Here is a 19,986-nt window from a genome sequence, read left to right on the forward strand (position 1 = left end):
AACTAACACGCAAGACGTCTAACTGCAACAATGCCTGCACACAAACTACTTGAGAGAACAAATTGACACTTGTTATACTAAGAACTGAAAAGCGCCCCTAGGCAAAAACAATAAAATTTTGCTGATTGGAGTGCCATCTTTGGGTCAGGCCGAGAACTTTTCACCCCACCCTTGTATATTATATCACATAGTAACAATAGTAATAGTAACATTTTGTAAACAATATTGCCAGGCCTATTCGTCAATGTGAAACAACTAGAGTTACTGAACTTTAGAAGTGAATTCTTGTATAAAATAGTCCTAGCCACCCACCTCTTCTTAACAGGTTGACCGATATAAGGAACAAAAATGACGCCACAATGCCCAGTGTTGGGTCTCATCACAACAACTGGATGAAGTCAAATATTCCTATGTGGATTTCATTTGATATTTATTTAACGTATTTAAGCCCGTTGTTTAGGCTTCTAAATGCTGCCCTGTACTCGTACCCTGGCCTCACAAAGCAATAGTTATTCATATACCTCATAGAAATAACTTAACATAGTTGAAATCAATTTACTCATTAATTTTTGTGTACATTGTATACAGAGTGGCCCAAAAGTAGGTATACAGTCCCGTATTGATCGGTCATGACATTTTATATCATTTACTTCTTGTTATCCATACAGGTATTGACTTAGTTTCTTCCTTATCTGTTCTTAATTATATCTTAAGCTCAGAGCAAACCAAAGCAAATAAAGTCATTATCTTAATAAACTGTCATTCTTTATCAATGCTAGTCTGTATACCTACTTTTGGGCCACCCTGTATAATTTAGTTGCTGTGTTATTTTACAGAATAATAACATATATACTTCATAAATTTTTTGGTTAACTTTAATCATATACACATCTTTACATTGTCAACGAAGGAGGACACAAAGAAGTATGTAAGACGAATGAGAAAAAAGTAAAATCACTTTGCAATACCAGATGTCACGGCTTGATGTAAATTTACTCCATTCTGTCACGATACCTAAAAGCGATACCGTTCGCTTGTTTTTAAGATTCTTTTGTTTGAGTAACCTAATGACTATCTTTAACCATATTTGGCCCCAATATATCTCACAAATGCTTGGTGTATGGCAGTCAAAGCTAGCCTTGTACTCTTACCTTAATTTCAAATAAAAATTCAATATACGGCTTTAAGAATAAAGCATTTTAAACAAAAGTGTGGCTAGGTGTTTTCCAAGAAGAGTATATGGTATTTTTTGCGTTTATCTGAAAAACATGCAGATTCGTAAGACCCTCCCCCTTCCCCTCATCTACTTGGTGGGACTAGTGAACTCCTCTGTTCCTGCTTGGTATGCCTTTGGTTGCATCAAAAGAAATGAATCGATATTTGTATTTAATATATTTTAAGTGCAGGAAATAACTTACCTGATGAAGTTACAACTTCGAATATTAACCATAAATTATTTACTGTTAGCACAGACTGAAACACCAAACTACATGTGGAACTTAACAAAATATTGGCCACTTACCAATGAATCCTTCCTTGGAAAGCCTAAATATTTTTCAGAAGTTTCAGAACTCAAAATTGGTTCTGTCCTCAGTGGCAAGGTGTAAAGAATTAAAATGGATAGGAGATAAAAGGTGTAAAACAAGGAATACATACCACTAAATGAATAAATGTAACGTAAAGAGTAGATTCGGAAATGTGACGAACAGAGGAAAGTGCAAAAGGAGTAATGAATCGAAGATAGTGCGGTGTCTATGTTACATCACTATTGCCAGTATCCAGATTCAAAGCAGGTTTGTATTTATGGATAAAGAATGAACGAGAAATAAAAGAATCATTATTTATCCATAAATACAAACCTGCTTTGAATCTGGATTCTGGCAACATTGACAGAATTTGGTTACCTACCTTTGATGCATATTCTGCGTCTGGCATTTATTCATTTAGTGGTATGTATTCATTGTTTTACACCTTTTATCTCCTATCCGTTTTAATCCTTTTCACCTTGCCACTTCGAAACCGCTTTGAGTTCCGAAACGTTTGAAAAATATTCAGGCTTTCCAAGGAAGGATTCATTGGTAAATAGCCAATTTTTTTGTTACTTTGAATAATCCTCCCATGCGCCCATATAATTGTACATAAGAAACTACCTGTAAGCTGTACATCATTTATTCCAAATTGCTCTATTTTCAACAAGTGCGTAGTCTAAACAGGCTTTCCCAACCGATGTATTGCGAAATTTTAAAATTTAGAAATACATGTATGTCATCCAGATGGCCTATAAATCTAGACTTTATACAACACATTTTAATTTTAGCATGAAGCCTTTAATCATAAGTTACAATCAAGTTTGAAACAGACTGTAGTAGTCAGCTGCAGCATTAATCCTCAATTCCACTTACCGCTTCTTAGATAATACTATCTAAGCTTATAATCTCATACTATTATAATTTATATAGTCCCACAGTATTATTATTGATTTATATATATACATAAAAATGAAAGTCACTATGTTTGTGACTTAATAACTCTTGAACCACCCAACTGATCTCGATCAAATTTTCAACATAGATGATGAGGTTCGAGCCTGGGATGGTTTCTGTCATTTCACTTCGATGGTTCAACTTAGAGGAGGGAGATAATTTTTATTTATATGGAATACTTCTTCTTCTTATTATTATTATTATTATTTTGATTTTTCACTATATTTTCTTTGTTTCTATCGATTTCAGAGTGTGATTGACAAACGAAACATCTCCATTGCAGAATTTGCCGCGATCTGCGATGTGATCGCAGAAAATGTGCCGCGCCCGTGCAGAAAAATCGCTAGAGGAAAACATAAATAGCCAACAGAAAAGTGCAAAAACATGCCTGCTATGTATAGATGTCTTAAATGCACAGACGACTCGCATAAATATAGTTTGAACTTTTTCTACGTCGCGTAAAGCTTATTTTTAACAATCATTTTCTTCTGCAGAATTCCTTCAGAAAATTTTTGACTTACAAAAGCTCATCGCAGAAAGACAAAGAAAGTTCTGCCATCGGGCGGAACATATTACTATTTTATCTTATGTTAACCCAGCGAAGTTGGCAATTGAATTTAAATGTTTCGGTAGTATCTTATTTATCTCAGCAACCCAAAACCATGGATTGCGCAGTAATATCAATCGTTTTCGATTCTTTTTTGCATGTCATTCCTTCCCACCCAGCTAGTCAGCCCTTCTCATGCCCATGCTGATATTCTGACAAAAGTTAGTTTATGGCCCACTCATGTACCACAAATAACCACAATGCGGTGCAGCAGTCTAGGAAGAGTGGGTCATCAAACATTCTTACACTTTGTTTCTGTTTATATAGAAAATGTCACTTCCTCTTTAAAACGGAAATTTTCAAAAACAACGGAACATGTTTTCTTTTATTTTTAATGAGGGGTTTATATACTGAGTTTCGTCTTTCTATGTTAACAGGCCCGTGAGTTACTAAATTTTTCGCATGAATTATGACTCCACACCCGCTACTTTCCTTAGAATACGAATTTTAATCAAAGAAATACGATAAAAACCCAGTTTGAGGCAGATGATAACTATATCCAAAAACTGACTTCAAACAGTACAGTTGTTTTCTCATATTCGATCACATATATAATTACTTTCTCTTTTATATATCGGATAAGCAAGTTCATATTTGAATTTTGTCGAAATTCAATTCCCAAGGCATAAAACTAGACAGACTGCTTTTTCAAATTGCAAGTTTCATCTAAAAATAAATTATTGGAAAGAATTTCGGTAACTCTAAGACAAAGGTGTGATCTAAGCAGAAAATATTATTATCTTGTCTCGTTGAGACATAATGGCACGAAATTTGGTATGTAAGGGTTATGCGATCGACAGAATATAAGTATTAATATTCATCTGCACTAGGTTGAAAATTCTCTCCCGAAAGGGAAAGTTTAATATTATTATATATATTTTTTTCTCCAGAGGAAAGATAAAAGCAAATAAATTTGGTACATGGTGTTTTCTTGCTTAGGTAATACGATGCTGTCATGTACTTACAGGGATTCAATTTTGAGGACGCACAAAGAGGTGGAGCAGAAGACGCAAAATATTGTTCTAAGCAATATGCACGAAAAACTGCTGTTTTCCTACCTTTCAAAATTCTCAGTAGTGTTCACGAAATAAAGATCGAAATATTCATAGGTAAAATGATAGAGAGAAAGGTAATAGAAAAACTGGTATATACTGGTGAACAGACTAGGCAATAGCAATAACTCAGTTCATGATCCTGTAAAATTTTGAATGATAATTTTTACACACAGACTTTATTCATAGAAAATTCTCTAAATTGATGTTACTTCTTTCAAACTATTTTAAATCTCCTACTAACTAGTTATATCCATATTAATTCCTTGTCCAAATACCCTCTACGATCACTTGCAATACGTGGAAGAATCGTTTTCATTGTTCTGCACATCGTAAATTTGGTTTTCTATCATTCTCACGCACATATACTCTTCAAGTGAATTATTTTAGGTTTCTAAGGATGCTATAAAAACTATCCGCTAACATCTTAAATTTGTCTGCAAAGAAACAAAATCTTCACGTATATCTCCGATAACATTATTACTAAAGTATGTACACTATGACTGAAGAAGCAGTACGATATTATAAAATTACTATAAAATTCAAACTTACCTATACATAGAATAATAAGAAATAGTATGTATATTACGAACTCTCTAATTAGTCCCTGCATTGCTAGTTCCTTATCTCCCAATTTCTGACCCATTGCTGATGTCATAAACACTCCTACAAAAAAAGTAATAAAAATAAAAATTGATAATTAATGAAGCTACGAAAAACTAGGGACATGTTAATGTTTATATCTTTATTCTATGTAATACGAAAATGAAATTTTATCTCAATAGTATAATTCCTGTTTTGTCAGCAATAAGTTCGTTAATATAAGTCCAGCTAACTTCACAGATCCTTCAAAATATTTGCTGACATATAACTCCTATAAAAAATAAATAGAATAAAAATTGATAAATGATATTTAATGAAGTTAGGAGAAAAAGAAGCACGTTAATATGTATATTTTTATCTTTATTTTACATAATATAAGAATAAAACTTTATCTCAATAGCTTAAATTCCTGTTTCATTTCTCCGATAATTTCGTTAGCATAAGTACTGCTAACTTGGTAGATCTGATTCTTCAAAGATTTGCTGATTGCTATCTTATTTCATCCTATTTAATGTCCTTTTTAACTTGAACTGTAAGATATGTTGTTTTAGTGGATCACTATCAGTGCTAATATAACTTGTACTGTTACTAAATACTAGAGTGTCAACTGAAAATCGAACCTTTGATTGTCGGTTCTTGGCCTATCTAAATCTTGGGGCTCGTTTCTCACAGGATATTGCGAGGGACAGACATGAAGTGAAGACAATATAAAACTGATAATTGAATGATAAAGAGGTTTTAATTCCATTAGCTGTTCTCAATGTATATGAAGGCCGTGCTTGAAATACGAAGAAATGAATTTAAGATTCTCAGAAAAGGTTTATATGAAAAGGCACTTAAACTATGTTTGTCTGGTAGCTGACGTCGACGTGGAAGGCTCCGCCTCTCCTCGATCTGTGTAAGCATAAACGAATAGCAAATCTAGAACTACAGTGAAATGTGGTCGACTGAATCTCGAGGACCTTTTTATGAAGCAGAGAAATGCAATTCGCGTGCTTTTTATACTGGGTGTCTGAAAAGTCCCCTGACATAGAGCAACTCTGTTATAATCAGAGTTATAACAAAATATAAGAGGGGAAACCGTCTCCAAATATGATGTTTTCAATCTAAAGTAAAGGAATTTTTCAAATCGGACGAGCCGCTTGGCCTGTACACTCGTTACGCGTCCAATGTTAAAATGCAACGTTGCCATTTACCTAGACCCACAACATAAATGAATGAAGTTACTGTTTGAAATGCGGGCTGGCCACCGACACGTTAGCATAAAAGACAGTAACTTAATTCACATATGTTGTAGGTCCAGGTAAATGGCAACGTTACATTTTCATTTAACATAGGGTGCATAAAGAGTGTACAGCCCAAAAGGTTCGTCCGATTTGAAAAATTCCTTCACTTTAGATTGAAAACATCATATTTGGAAACGGTTTTCCCTGTTACATTTTGTTGTAACTCTGATAATAACAGTGTTGCCCTATGTCAGGGGACTTTTGAGACACCCTTACTTCCTTGTCCGGAAGCTTCACGTATATGTCTGATAACATAAAAGAAATTTTGGACCTGTCGCAATAATCCTGATTAGATTTTGGAAGCAACACTGGCCTAATCCATTTAATTCAAACAGTTAGTATTTTGTACTCAAGCCAGCCTTATATTATTTACATAACTAGATAAAATACAACATTTAAATATTTATGATTAACAATAATTTCGGGATGTTTAAATTTTTGTATACTTAAAAAGAAAAAGAAAAAAGTTTTGAGAAGAAACGTCCTTTTACTTAACATAAATTCATTTCTTTTCAAAAATTTTCATTCTAATGTTAACAAATATATAAAAGAATACAGTAGTTGTGATTCCTACGCTCAAATCGAGGCTAGCAGGCTGGGCTGATTTCCAATGGGAATTGCTAGTTCGCTCGCTGGAAATGTATACTGCCAAGCTTATCAAAGCCTAAGTTCGAGATTATGCAGTTGCAGAACTCAAATTTGGAGACAAGAGAAACTATATTACTGTGAATAAAGTAGGAGGATATAAAAGCTTTACTGCAAGATTTCAAATATTTGATCTGAAGAACCTAATATCAGTTTTGCAAAATTACATAACTTAAAATATTATATAAACATATTTAACACATTTCACAAAGTTATTAGAAACAAAATTTTATTACATACTGTTATAAGCTAGTAAGTTGTTTTATGTTAATATTTTTGAATTAGAAACGTGACTTTTCGTGAGACGACATTTTTTAACATGGCTCACACAAATGTCATGTTCGAAGTCTGGATCTGACTCCCTCTGGCTTCTTTTCCTTTGAAGATGGGGAGGATGAGGTCGTGAAAACTATAAAGCGTGGGCGAACTGAAGGAAAATTTACGGATTTCCAAGTACTCAATAATGTCTCCGACAACATATTGCAATCAGCAGTGAGAACATATCAATTCATTTCTAAGAAAACGCCTTGATAATGCTAAGATTTACATAAAAATTAAAATAATGTCAAAACAAAACCTCAAACAATAGTATAATGTCCTAGTTCCAAACAAATCGTTTGACGAATGAAAAGGTTATAATTATTTCAAATTAACAAGAGATCTATCTAATCAGACATTGTAGTTACGCGGTAATACATATCTGGGAATTAACACAGAACCTAAGTTGTGGAACAATAATTGGGACTATATCTATATTGATGTTCGATTAGACACACTCTGGCAAGCAAAGAACATTGTAATGAACGCAATACAATTGAAGGCATCATATTCTACTACCAGTACAGCCCCAGATTCAGAAGTCAAGCATTCGGTCTACAACAGACCAGCGTTTCTCAAGTGCTGTCACTAAGTTCCCTTACGGCCTATGGAATTTTGAAGATAGTAATCTGAAAGATAAGCTTCTTCACTCCAAAAATAGCATGCAACTTAATTTTGGGTACCATCGAAAGTCTAAACAACCGAAATAGAACACTCTTCCTTATACTACAGACAATGTTAGTCAGCGCTTAAAGTAAGAAGCAAATGATGTTAACCTCTCGCATCTTAACACTTATTCTATGTAATATAAGAATGGAATTTTCGACAAGTCTTTCCTTTAGGCAATTCATTTGTTATTTCGATTCTTTAGGTTCAGTGATTTGGTTCAATTTGTTTCGGCTCTTTGAACGAATCAGTTCCAGTTTCTACCTCAGATTGACGTGTATAGCAGGGAATAGAGGTCACGTGGCTTTTCTGCCAGCTTGTACCTTGCACGTCGGGCGGTGCGTGACGGGAGTGAAATATGGCGCGCAGTCGAATGGTGTTTCAGGTATGAATATTTTTAATCCTAATGGCATTATTTGGTGAATTATTTTCTTAGGAATTTCTCTCTAATTTACAACTTATTTAAATTGTCAAGTGAAGTTCGCAACACAGAAGAGAATTTTTTCAAATTTTGTTTCAGAGTCGAAAGAATGAAATTTAGTAAGACTTGTATTTCGTGTAAGAAAGAGTATAATTTATTTTCCACTTTTTGCGGAGAAAAACTAAAAGTATTATATATTTGTTATAATAGATGTTGATCGTATTTAAAGCAAGTTTATGTGAGGAGTAGCACTTTTTTGAGCAATTCAAGGCTGGAACTACGACAAATATTGTTGATTCGTTATATGTTTGTTAGTGATATTACGAAATACGAGAACGTTATTTGTGAGTGCTCCTTTACGACAAAGCTCAGTTCAAAATCTGTTTGTGATTGGCTGACCTACTGCAGAGAAGTATGTTTGGAAGCTCTTATAAAATATTTCGTACAACTAACTGAGGGACCAAGATTAACTGTTGAACTTGATGAACTGTCTTCGGTCGGAGAAGTATTTAATATTTTTGAGGCTGCAAATGAATTAGCTATATTCAGCTAGGTATGTTTTTATTTTTTGTTAAATACACTTTTAAATTTTACATAGGGTAGTTGTTGGTGTTTGCGTGGGTTAGGGGGGGGGGCTTGCTCCCCTCAAGTGAATAAAAATTCATGTATTTCAATTCTTTTGCTATAAGAATTCCGATATAATGGTTAGTTTTAGGCTTTTATGAATATTGTTCTATATGGAGTTGGGGAGCATGGTGATTCCTGTTGTAGTATTTTCATTTATTAATTTAAACATTGATTAAGTGAAACTATTCTAAGAGTGGAAATTAGAATAGTAATAAATTTTCCGTTACTTCAAAATAGAGATGCAAAAAAGCCGGCTTTTTTGAATCGATGGTTTTTTTCACATAAAAAGCCGGCTTTTTGGAAAAAAACGAGAATTTTGGAAATTTTGGGTTTTTTCATTTTCATGATTTTTCTATCTAAATAGCTTTCTTATAGTATATTCTATAGTTAGATAAGAATTCCATTACCTAAATGCTATATTTCGCTCTGAAATTCACCATCAAGATGGATGGAGCACATGTTTTACGAATTAAAGCTAACATGAAGAATGTAGTATTTAAGGGCAATTTTAGAGGCTATTTAACTTTATTTTAACTTTTGAGTTATCGACATCTTTTTTCTTCTCTAAATCATTTCAGTTTGTCATCCGTGTTTCATTTCTAAGAGCTTTTAGTACTCTAGCTTCTAGCGCAAAAGTTAAACTTGCCCGTTTTTCTATTTATCCATCAAAGCGTACGTTTTTCAATATATCCGTCAAACCGTACTTCCACATTTCTGTTATACTGTAGCTGTGAAGTGATTTAGCAATAATTTTCCGGACACAACCTTGAATACCAATTTATACAAATAATCAGTAGCGGATTTAGAAAAGTACTTTAGGAGGGGTTTTTCTGATTGTTTCGTTTCCTAAAAAGTCCTAATTTTATTTGGGAGGTGCTTGAAGTTTATGAGTACAGGCATAACTAATATTTCGTTTCGTTTATATGTTTAGCAATAATCTTTCGGATACAACCTTAAAAATCATTTTATACTGAGAATCAGTGGCGGATTTAGAAAAGTATTTTGGGAAGGGTTTTTCTTAGTAATGTTTAGTTTTTCTAAACATTCGTAATTTTTATTTGACGGGAGCTTAAAGTTTATGAGTAAAGGCATAACTAATAGATATTTCGTTTGTTGCAGACATTCCGTAACTTTGGGGAACGGGGTTCAGTCCGAAAGACCGCCCCCCTAACCTTCGCAAAACCGTCACTGCTGGTAATTAGTAATAATAACGATTTAAAAACAATAAGAAAGGAAGTCGGCCAACTCACAGTACAAGCACTATTTCTACATTTACAGATGGAATGAAGAAAAGCTTTGTCAAAATGGTCGAATGCTGGTTGAACCCCGGACTTCCCGATAGAAGCGCAAAAGCTAATTACTCAGTCATGTTCGTTGTGCAGTTGTATTTAGCTTAACTTAAATATATTCCGTAGTCTTTTTTTTTTTTTTTTGGGGGGGGGGAGAAGTTCCGTAATGATATGCTGAATTCCTCTTGTTAAAAATTCAGAAAACTTGAGGATTGGGTAAACCGTGATGGTGGTTATATAAAACTTAACTGTAGAATTTCAAAAATATACAGAACCAAAAGCTCTAGATGTGCAGCCTTTAAGTGTATCATATAAATCTAAGTATTTCTCTTATGTTTTATTTTAATTTTATTTTGTTTCAAAAAGAGGGTATGGAATATTTTGAAGTAAAAATACTACATACTATTTTGCTAGTTATTTGTGTATTTTTTTAAAAGAAGTGTTTACTTTTAGGGTTGGCTGGTGTACACCAACTTTAGTTTTTTTTAATAACTGGTTTAAACCAAAAAATAAAAAGAATGAAAAATGCGAATCGTGTGAACTTCATGGTGACGTTTCCAGATATCAAACCACCTGCAATAGTTTTATTTCCCTTTCACCTTTTAATCAAGGTGTCCCATGTCAATTCTCAATCGGACCACAACCCTTCTTTCATGCGTAAACCAAGTAGCGGTTCGGATGTCAGTTTAAGCGAAAGTCTTCTCCTTGATAACCTCGGTATTTCGTAAGGATGTTAAGCCTAAACATACGAAACAAACCAAATTGTATATTTCTGCATGCCTAAATGCCTGTTGTTTTATAAAGAAGCCAAGATTGCTTAAATATATTGATAGAAATTGGCAAAATTTATCGATTGCCTACGTAGGTAGCTTCCAACATTAGATTGGATTGGACTTTCAATTATATCTACGTACTAAATTTGTAATTTAATACCTCAGTTTTAGCGTACTGATTATGATACGTTGACCTTTAAATTTTACATGCAAAGTAATAACAGGATTTTCTCGTTATTGTCTTACATTTCAAGTAATGACGGGATTTTCCCGATGGCTAGGACGGGAGATTCTCAATTTAAGAAATTTACTGACCGGACTTCTTTAAGCTTATGGGAGTTCTTCCGGCATAATCCCGCTGTTGCATAATAACACCAAGGCGAAACAAACTTATTTCTGTGAATATGTAATATAAATACATAAAGCAAAAAATCTAAATCAAAAAAGCCTGGTTTAAACATCCCCCAAAAAACGGGTTTTTGGCATTTTCAAAAACAACCATGGTTCTTGCCAACTCTGCTTACTTTTATATATAGGAGGTTAAAAAATTCTTATTATATACATTGCTTAATCCTGTGGAATTCATAATGTAAATATGTTGAAGAAAAATTGTTTGAAATATCTTTTCGAAATTCATAGTTTATTTTCGAGGTTTTATATTATTATCAGCATCAACCACTAATTAAATGATTTTTTTTTTTTTGTGTTATAGAGAAGCGAAACAAAGTCTGCTTTATCAATTTAAAGCAGAATTTTGAAAAAAGCCCAAAATTTCCCAAGCAAAAAAGCGAAGCAGAAAAAACCGAGTTTTTTTTCAAAAAAGCCGGTTTTTTTTCGAGCCATTGCATCTCTACTTCAAAAGACTATGTTTACAATAATTAGTGAAGGATGTACAGCAGGAACGACCATAATTCCTAAAGTTGTAAAATTTCCGGAAATTTTAAACCTGCTGGTAAAAAACCGTTTTTTTCCGGAAAATTTAGAAAAACTGGGAAAAAAAAATAAATATCTTTGTATTAGGTTAGTTTTACTAGTAATGGAATCGTTTTATTTTTCTAGAACGCGTGAAAAATGTAAGTTGAGAAATTTCAATATTGTGAATATTTAAAAAAGAAGCATTCGAAAATAAAACAGTTGTAATTATTCTTAAAAATTAATATTCAGCACTTATTTCCTTTATGTGCCTTTTAGTCGTTTACTCCTGGTTGTGCATTAATTACAGAACTTTTACAATTGCATACACATCTACCATCATGAAGCGTTTCTGTTGCAACAAATAGAGCTCTTGGATGAAACTGAGTTCTTAATGTGCTCTTTGATCTGGTGAAATTATGTTAATTTTAACGAAATTACTTCTTAAAAGAAAGAGCAGTCGGCAAATTTCACTAAAACTCATGCACTAAAATATATAATTACTATTATTTAATATTCAAATACAGACTTTAATATAAACTTTATGTAATACAATACAAAATTTTGTATGTAGACAAATATCTGTTTTCCTGTGGCGACAAATTATCTATATATATGAAAATGAAAGTGACTATATTTGTAACTTAACAACTCTTGAACCACCAGACTGATCTCGATGAAAATTTTCAACATAGATGAAGTTCGAGCCTGGAATGGATCATTTCACTTTAAAGGTGCAACTTAGAGGAAGGAAGTGCGGATATATATAGAAAATTACCGATCTTAGTGTCGAACCCATTGTTTTCCTGGTTGCTGAGATGAACAGTGACATTTTCGATGAAGCTTAAATTCAAATTCAGCACTGCAACTTGGAGGAATGGAAAGGGATATATATATATATATATATATATATATATATATATATATATATATATATATATATATATATATATATATATATATATATATATATATATAATGATCGAAAATGACCAATATTAGTGTCAAATCCATAATTATCGAGAACGTAATACTTCCGATGCTGTTTAAATAAAAATTCAGGCCCGCAACTTAGGGCAGAGGGAAGGGGAAATATATAAAAATGATTGAAAATAGTCGATATCAGTGTCGAATCCATCGTTTTCGGGGTCGCAGGGGTGAACAGTGACACTTTCGATGCCATTTAAATCCAAATTTAACCCCGCAAATTGGGGGAGGTAAGATATATAAAAATGATCGATATTAGTGTGAATCCATAGTTTTGAGGGCCGCTGAGATGAACAGTGACATTTCCGATGCAGTTTAAATCCAAATTCAACGTCGAAACTTTAGGGACTGGGAAGGGGTTATATATATAAAAAAGGATCGAAAATGACTGATATTTATGTCGAACCCATGCTTTTCGGGGTCGCTGAGATGAACAGTGACGCTTCTAATGCCGTTTAAATCCAAAATCAGCGTCGTGACCTGGGGGCGCGAAAGAGGGGAGATATATATACAAATGATCGAAAATGACCGATATTCGTGTCAAATCCATAGTTTTTGGGGTTGCTGTGATGAACAGTAACACTTCCGATGCCGTTTAAATCCAAATTCAGGCCTGCAACTTGGGTAGGAAGAGATATATAAAAATGACTGAAAATGGCCGATATTAGTGTTAAATCCATAGTTTTCGGGGTCGCTGAGATGAGCAGTGACATTTCCGATGCTGTTTAAATCCAAACTCATCCCCGCAACTTGGAGGCGGGGAGATAAATAAATATGATCGAAAATGGTCGATATTAGTGTCGAATCCAGAGTTTTCGGGGTGGCTGATAGTAGTATCAAATTCATAGTTTTTGGAATCCCTAAGTTCTTTGGTGGCAGTTTTGGTTCCCTTTATACCCAAAATGAAACTTATTCTCCCCGTGCGAAGAACGGGTATTCTGCTAGTCTTCAATAATACCAAACGGAAGTTTCACATGTTAAATTCTTTAATATATTTGTCGCTGCTCAAATTCATCCACTTGTGCGATGTATGTGTCTATATGTAAATCAGATCCTCTCTCTTTTTTAGTTATTCGAAAAATATACAAATAATAAAGAGGGATTTTTACAGAAATCAGAAAACTAAAAAGTAAAATTAAAAGCTGTTGCTTTAAGTATTTTTTTCTGCTAGCGAATTACGTTGTATATATGCTGCAGACATGTTACAGCAAATAAGATTAGCATCAGGCGAAGAAATAGTTTTTTAATTATATTTTCCGTGTTTTGCCAATATTTCCGAACGAAAGATTTTTTCTAATGGGTTCAAAATTTACGGAAACTTTACACATCACAAGGAAGATACGTATCTCCATAAAATATATATTTGATTTTAACATACTGGTATTAACTTAAATGATTCTGGTCGTTATTTCAACACTTCCCTGCCATAAAACGGTAACTTTGTAAGATTACTTAAGGTAATTTAAATGCGTCTAACTAGGATTATATTTTAGTATATTTGTAGGCATAACTCCATTCTATCTCGGTGCTAACTTTAAAGGAGCGGCGCAAATATATTTGTTGCCACACAATTCCCTATTGTAATACAAGAAACATAACTACTTAATGATCTTAACTGTAAAATAGTAAATATAAAATAGTTTTCATTTTAAAAGCATAAGGTAGTAAAATACCGTATTCGAAAACTTCAATTTTTCCGTTTTTTTTTTCCCAGGCCTTTACAACACTATTCCTAACCCAATTCCGTTTCGGAGGAACTGGTTCCTCGGAACATTAAAAAACTGCTCTGTTGGAATCGGAATCATTGAATGAATCGAAAACGAATGAATTGCCTAAAGGGAAAATTTGCCCAATTTTTCCTGCATCAGGTAATTTCTCTTGTTTCAGCAATAATTTCGTTAGCACAAGACGCACACACTATCCTCGCCAACGTGCATTCTCATCGTCGCTGACATGCCTGCTCGCTATGGATGCACCTCTACGTGGGCCTCCAGCTTTGTCTTACCCTTACTTGGGTTAGATATTGTATGTTTCTTGGTTTTAGTGATCACATAGCACAGGTTGGTTGGTATTGTTTGCCCTATAGTTTTATGGCATTCGCACGCTGTATTTATATTAATTCGTAAGTTAAGTTCTGCTAAGAGAATCTGTACTTAGGAATGCAACTCTTCCCCCTCCCCTTCCCCCACAAAAAAAAAAAAAAAAAATCCAGTAGGAGTTCATTTCCTGAAGGAAGAAACACGTAAGACACGAGTAAACGTGTGATGGGGTAAACAGGACAGCACCATCGAAAAAGTTTAAAACGTATTAGTAAAACAAATCACCTACGTTGTTATTCTATTTAAGGGGGACAAAAACTTGTAAAATCTACGAAAGAAATATGATATTTGATTTCACAATAGAACTGTATAAATAATCGAAATATATCTGGATCTTATTTTTAACATGTATAACAAGACCAGATATGAAACGCCAAGTGTGCTCTTTACCATGTGATACTCTAAAGGAAAACATGATGAAGGGAGGTGCTACGTGACGACAGGGCCTATGTTTAGTTGGAGGTCAGCTTAATTTTCAAAAAAAAAAAGTTACAATTTCGCTTATTTCTGTTAATATTAGGTCAGTTTAGGGCAAACTACTTGCATCATAATATTCATATTATCTTGTGCGCGTTTCCGGTAAGTATATATAGTCTCTACAGTATCTAGCATTTCTCATTCCTACAACATGTACTATGATTCCAGTCTTAAATGACACACAAATCAACTGTGTTTCTCTTAATTGAACTTATTTTTGCTGTAAATCTTCTATTTTATACGTACTTCTGGCCCCCATCATCTAAACATAGTCCGAAAGCAGTATACAAACTGATCATAGAAAGCCTCGGATACTGTGACATTTGCAATGCATGTGCCTTTATACCATATCCTCGTTTATGCGCATGGTCACAGTCTCTGACGCGCCAGCTCCCTACAGACGCACCTCCGCATTCACCTCCTGCTCCTAACTCGATTATATAGGATTCGCGCCATTTAATGTTCACTTAGCACAAGTTGGTTGGTGCTTTATATTCAGCCCTCTTAAAGACGATTTGCACCCAGTAATGGACCTCCCTTTCTTAGGTAGTAAGAGTGCATTTCGTGGGTTAAGTTGCAAAGTTAGTCGTCCGTTTCTAGCAAAAGTTTGAAAATTTACCGGAAAGAAATCGATAATTTGTTGGTTTGTGTGCTTGATAATACATAGAGAGATCGAAAATTTTGTTTATCTGTTATATATAAGCGGTTGTAAACATGGAACAATTTGGCACGCGGAGGGAACTACTTCGTGCAAGATTACCGAATGGTTGTTATACTTTTCAATATGGTTGGCTGGTTTAAACCATGGTTAAACCAGCTGTTTTTTTAAAGTTTAAACAAAATATATATATATATATATATATATATATATATATATATATATATATATATATATATATAATAATAATAATAATAATAATAATAATAATAATAAATAAATAAATAAGAAAACTAAAAATAAAATGCTTTAAATCGAGTGAACCTCATGGTGACGCTTCTACACATTAAACCATCTATCAGTAGCGGTTCGTGGTCTGTAGAAGTACCGGTTGCAATGTTGCAATATCAAAGGTATGTAGTTACGCGCAAGTGTTCCCCTCCCCCCAGCATTCTTGAGTCTTATCCAAAAAATATTCAGCAAATATGAAGAGGAAAGTCCTTATAAGCTCCATTTGTATATTTATTGATTAAAGTGTATTCTCTAATATTGATTTAATAAATAAGTTATTTCCTTTTTTTCAAAAAACACTATCAATGTACGTTTATACATTATTTATATACAAAAAGCTTCTACGTTCATGTTATTGAACAAGAGATAAATCGAATATATAGCATGTGCTGTAAGCCATGAATGATATCGTTAACCCAAAAAGAAGAAAAAAAGCAAGAAAATTGCATATATTCATGCACACAGCTAAGCAAAATTATTTAATTAAGTAAACTATGCATTATTTTAGAATGGAAGGTCTTTCTTCGTTCTTTTCGAGCTTCAAATTCTTCTATGACTTCATTGAAATCTGAAATGCTGCTCGCCAAGTTTTTCTGAATAGAAAGCATCGCTACTGCAAAAATTTTCCGCTTTATTTTCTTTAAGGTACAGAAACACATCTCTCCTCCGACAATATGCATTTTGTTAGCATTTCTTTGTATGAATATAAGGGACAAAGAGTTTATTTTCAGTAACTACGTATTTTTGTTTGCTGTTCTATTATAAAGAAGCATTAAATATAAGATTTTTTCCTTCGAAAATGAAAAAAAAATAATAATAGTTTAACATTCCAGCAATTTAGGCTAAAGAAGACAGATGAGTATTGAAAGTGAAGATTAATTTTTTATGCTCTCCGCCGGAAATTGAACACGGGATCATGTGCACGAGCGACACACAGCTAGGAATTAGACCAGTGGTAAGACACTATCTTCTTCGAGTCTCAATCGCCCCCCTTCCCCCCAGAATAGGATATTTTTTATTTTAAAAATAAAATCTATTGACTTCGAACGACTGTCCTCCCCCAAATATTCAGCTTGGATCCGCCCCTGCTACCACCAGACGCGTATTTGCTCTTTGCGAGTTTCTGTTTGGTTACTATAACTTCTTTCTTCCAAGCGTCTATATCTCACTCAACCTATCAATTGAGTCAAGCGCTGCCAAACGGAGGAATTCGTAACTACTACAGAAGCTGACTATATACTAGTTGCAACGAAGTACCAACTGGAAACGCCTAATATGGAAGGATAGCAGCGATCCAAGAGTAAATTCACTTCCTCATGTTAAGAGATAGGAGCTCGCTGCCATATGCTCAATGTTACTGCTTCCAGTGGCAACGCTTGCTGCCACTGGGTTTGTATATCACTCGCTTTCTTTCAGTTTTTTTAAAATTAATTTTTTAAGAAATGCATAAATACTGTTTTGCGCTCAAGAGCAAAAGAAATATCCGGTTGCACAACCATGCAACATATAGTACCAGCCGCCACTGCCATCTATATTAGTTTTATCTACTAATCAAGGCGCTCCATTTTCAATTCTAGGTCGAACCGCAAACTTTCTTTCAAATGTAGACCAAGTAGCGGCTCGGGTGTCACTTTAAGCGAAAGTCTTCTCCTTGATAATCTCTGTATTACATAAGGATATTAAGCCTGAACACACGAAACAATACCAAATTGCCTATTTCTGCTTGCCTGAATGCCTGTTGTTTTATAAAGAAACCAAGGTTGCTTAAATATATTGATAGAAATGGATTAGATTTATCGACTGCCTATGTTACTTCCAACATTAGCTTGGATTGGACTTTCAGTTTTAACTTTATTGAATGATATCTACATACTAAATTTGTAATTTAATCCCTCAGTTTCAACGTACTGATTATTTACCTTAAAATTTTACATATCAAGCAATAACGTGATATTCCCAATTTCTAAGGCGGGAGTTTCCCGATTTATATATATATCGGTTTCACTTGTGCAATTGCGTCTTTTTGACATGAAATGACGATATTACTAGTATGTAAAGATCAGTACAACGTACTTTTATCAGGAGTGCTTCGTGAGTGAGTCGGCAGACTCATTGTATTCGTGGCCAATTAGTCCCAGTGTCGAGTCCAAATGGAGGACAATTTCTCTCGGATGTAAGACGAGAAGCAGCTTGGATTCCGCTTTAAGCTTATGTGACTCCTTCCAACATAACCCCGTTGTTGCATAATAACACCAAGGCGAAAGAAACCTATTCCTATCCATTTATAATATAAATACGTAGAGTAAATCATTTAAAAATAGTTTAAACAAAAAAAAAAAAAAAGTTTTTGGTATTTTCGAAAAAAAAAACATTGTGTTTGCTAACCTTGCTTTACAATGTTACGGTCTCTTCTCTCATTTAGCTGTAATAAAGTCAGAAATCAACTTGCCCTTCGAGGCTCTAACCCGCCTTCACTCGCTAACGCTCGCTCGACAATACTATGTGAATATTAAAAGTTTGGTATAGAAAGGAACCAACCTAGCCACTGACCTATAACTTATGGGGGGAGGGACATGTGTTCTAAATCCTTCCCAACATAAGCAAACGGAACCTAACCTTTCCCCCACTCGCAAGGTAACGAAAGTGAACAGTAAACAAAGTAAAAATAGAAAAGAAAATTAAATTTTTATAGCTTTTATTATGCTTTCGGTGGAGAACCAGACGGACGACCAACTTAAGAATAAATGCCCACTTCTGCTTAGCGAAGTTAATATTTATTGAATGCGTCCTCTCAAAATAGTATAGTACCTTACCTAATACTTTTCTTCCTGCACTTCTGGTTTGTATATTCTGTTCCCCTTTAGCATTTCTTTGTGATGGGCGTGATTGTTGGCTATCTTCTTCTAATAATGTTGTGAGATTACTAGTTCCAGTTATTGTAGACCTATGCCTCGGTGAATTTGTCGTATTTAATGACTGTGTTGTACTTCTTCGAGATGATTGATATGCCATTATTTATGTTAATAATCCCCTTCAATAGAGAAACGGAAAGCGAGTAATAATTTTCTGCACACTGTTCACTGTGTCTACTCAACAAAGTATAGCAACAAAAACTAGATGTATCACTCTTCTACTTTGCACACAATGCCATCGAGAATAATTTTGCCCTTAGTTTCTTCAAAATCAGTTGTTGCGATGGAAAACTCCCAGTTCCCATAACACACATTTAAAGTTTCGTTACCAAAACACAATGTCAGTTAACAGGTGGTTGTCATGAGCTGTCAAGTCGTTGCGAATGTACACAAACCTCTATTAGACACGTTCAGTAATACCAGCTTGAAATCAATAAAATGTCTAACTCGTATGTAGAATTTACATAAGTTTCTGCCGTAAACTACACTTAACAACTTAAAGCTTCAGTTCCTACAGGTTTGCGTCAAACGCAACGTTTAATTTGCGTCTAAGCATGTAATTATTAGCATCGCCGTTATTGAAGGTTTTGCGTTCTGCAAACTTACAAAGGTCGATACGGAATGAGTCTCAAATATAAAATTGACAGTTTTGCGAGTCGTTTGAATATAAAATGGAAGTATAAAGCGTAATAGAATAGACATGATCAAGTTTTCCATTAACTGAAGTTTGAATGTGTAACAAACTAATGGAATCCATGATCATAAATCATAGAATGCCACGTTCACAAGTGCTCTCCATTAACTTTTGCCATTATCCAACTGGATCCACTTTCTGCTATGTATTCCTATTTCTCCAAGCTTCGTCTTAATCTTGTCCTCC

At 34.1% G+C, this 19,986-nt stretch overlaps 1 protein-coding gene across 2 annotated transcripts in view; it reads right to left on the minus strand.

The window, feature by feature from the left end:
• LOC145661218 (polycystin-2-like) overlaps positions 1-19,669 on the minus strand; it is a 128,621-nt gene extending 108,952 nt beyond the window's left edge. For both annotated transcript variants that reach the window (XM_081726676.1, XM_081726679.1), the window contains exons 1-2: positions 19,008-19,669; positions 4,695-4,808 (exon numbers count right to left, since the gene is read on the minus strand). In XM_081726676.1, the coding sequence (XP_081582802.1) occupies positions 4,695-4,808; positions 19,008-19,206 (313 nt within the window). In that variant the 5' untranslated portion in view covers positions 19,207-19,669. The remainder of the gene's footprint in view (positions 1-4,694; positions 4,809-19,007) is intronic.
• Between the last annotated feature and the right edge of the window lie 317 nt (positions 19,670-19,986).

The sequence above is a fragment of the Thermobia domestica genome, chromosome 1, assembly GCF_964235325.1.
Source record: "Thermobia domestica chromosome 1, izTheDome1.hap1.1, whole genome shotgun sequence".
Lineage (NCBI taxonomy): Eukaryota > Metazoa > Arthropoda > Insecta > Zygentoma > Lepismatidae > Thermobia > Thermobia domestica.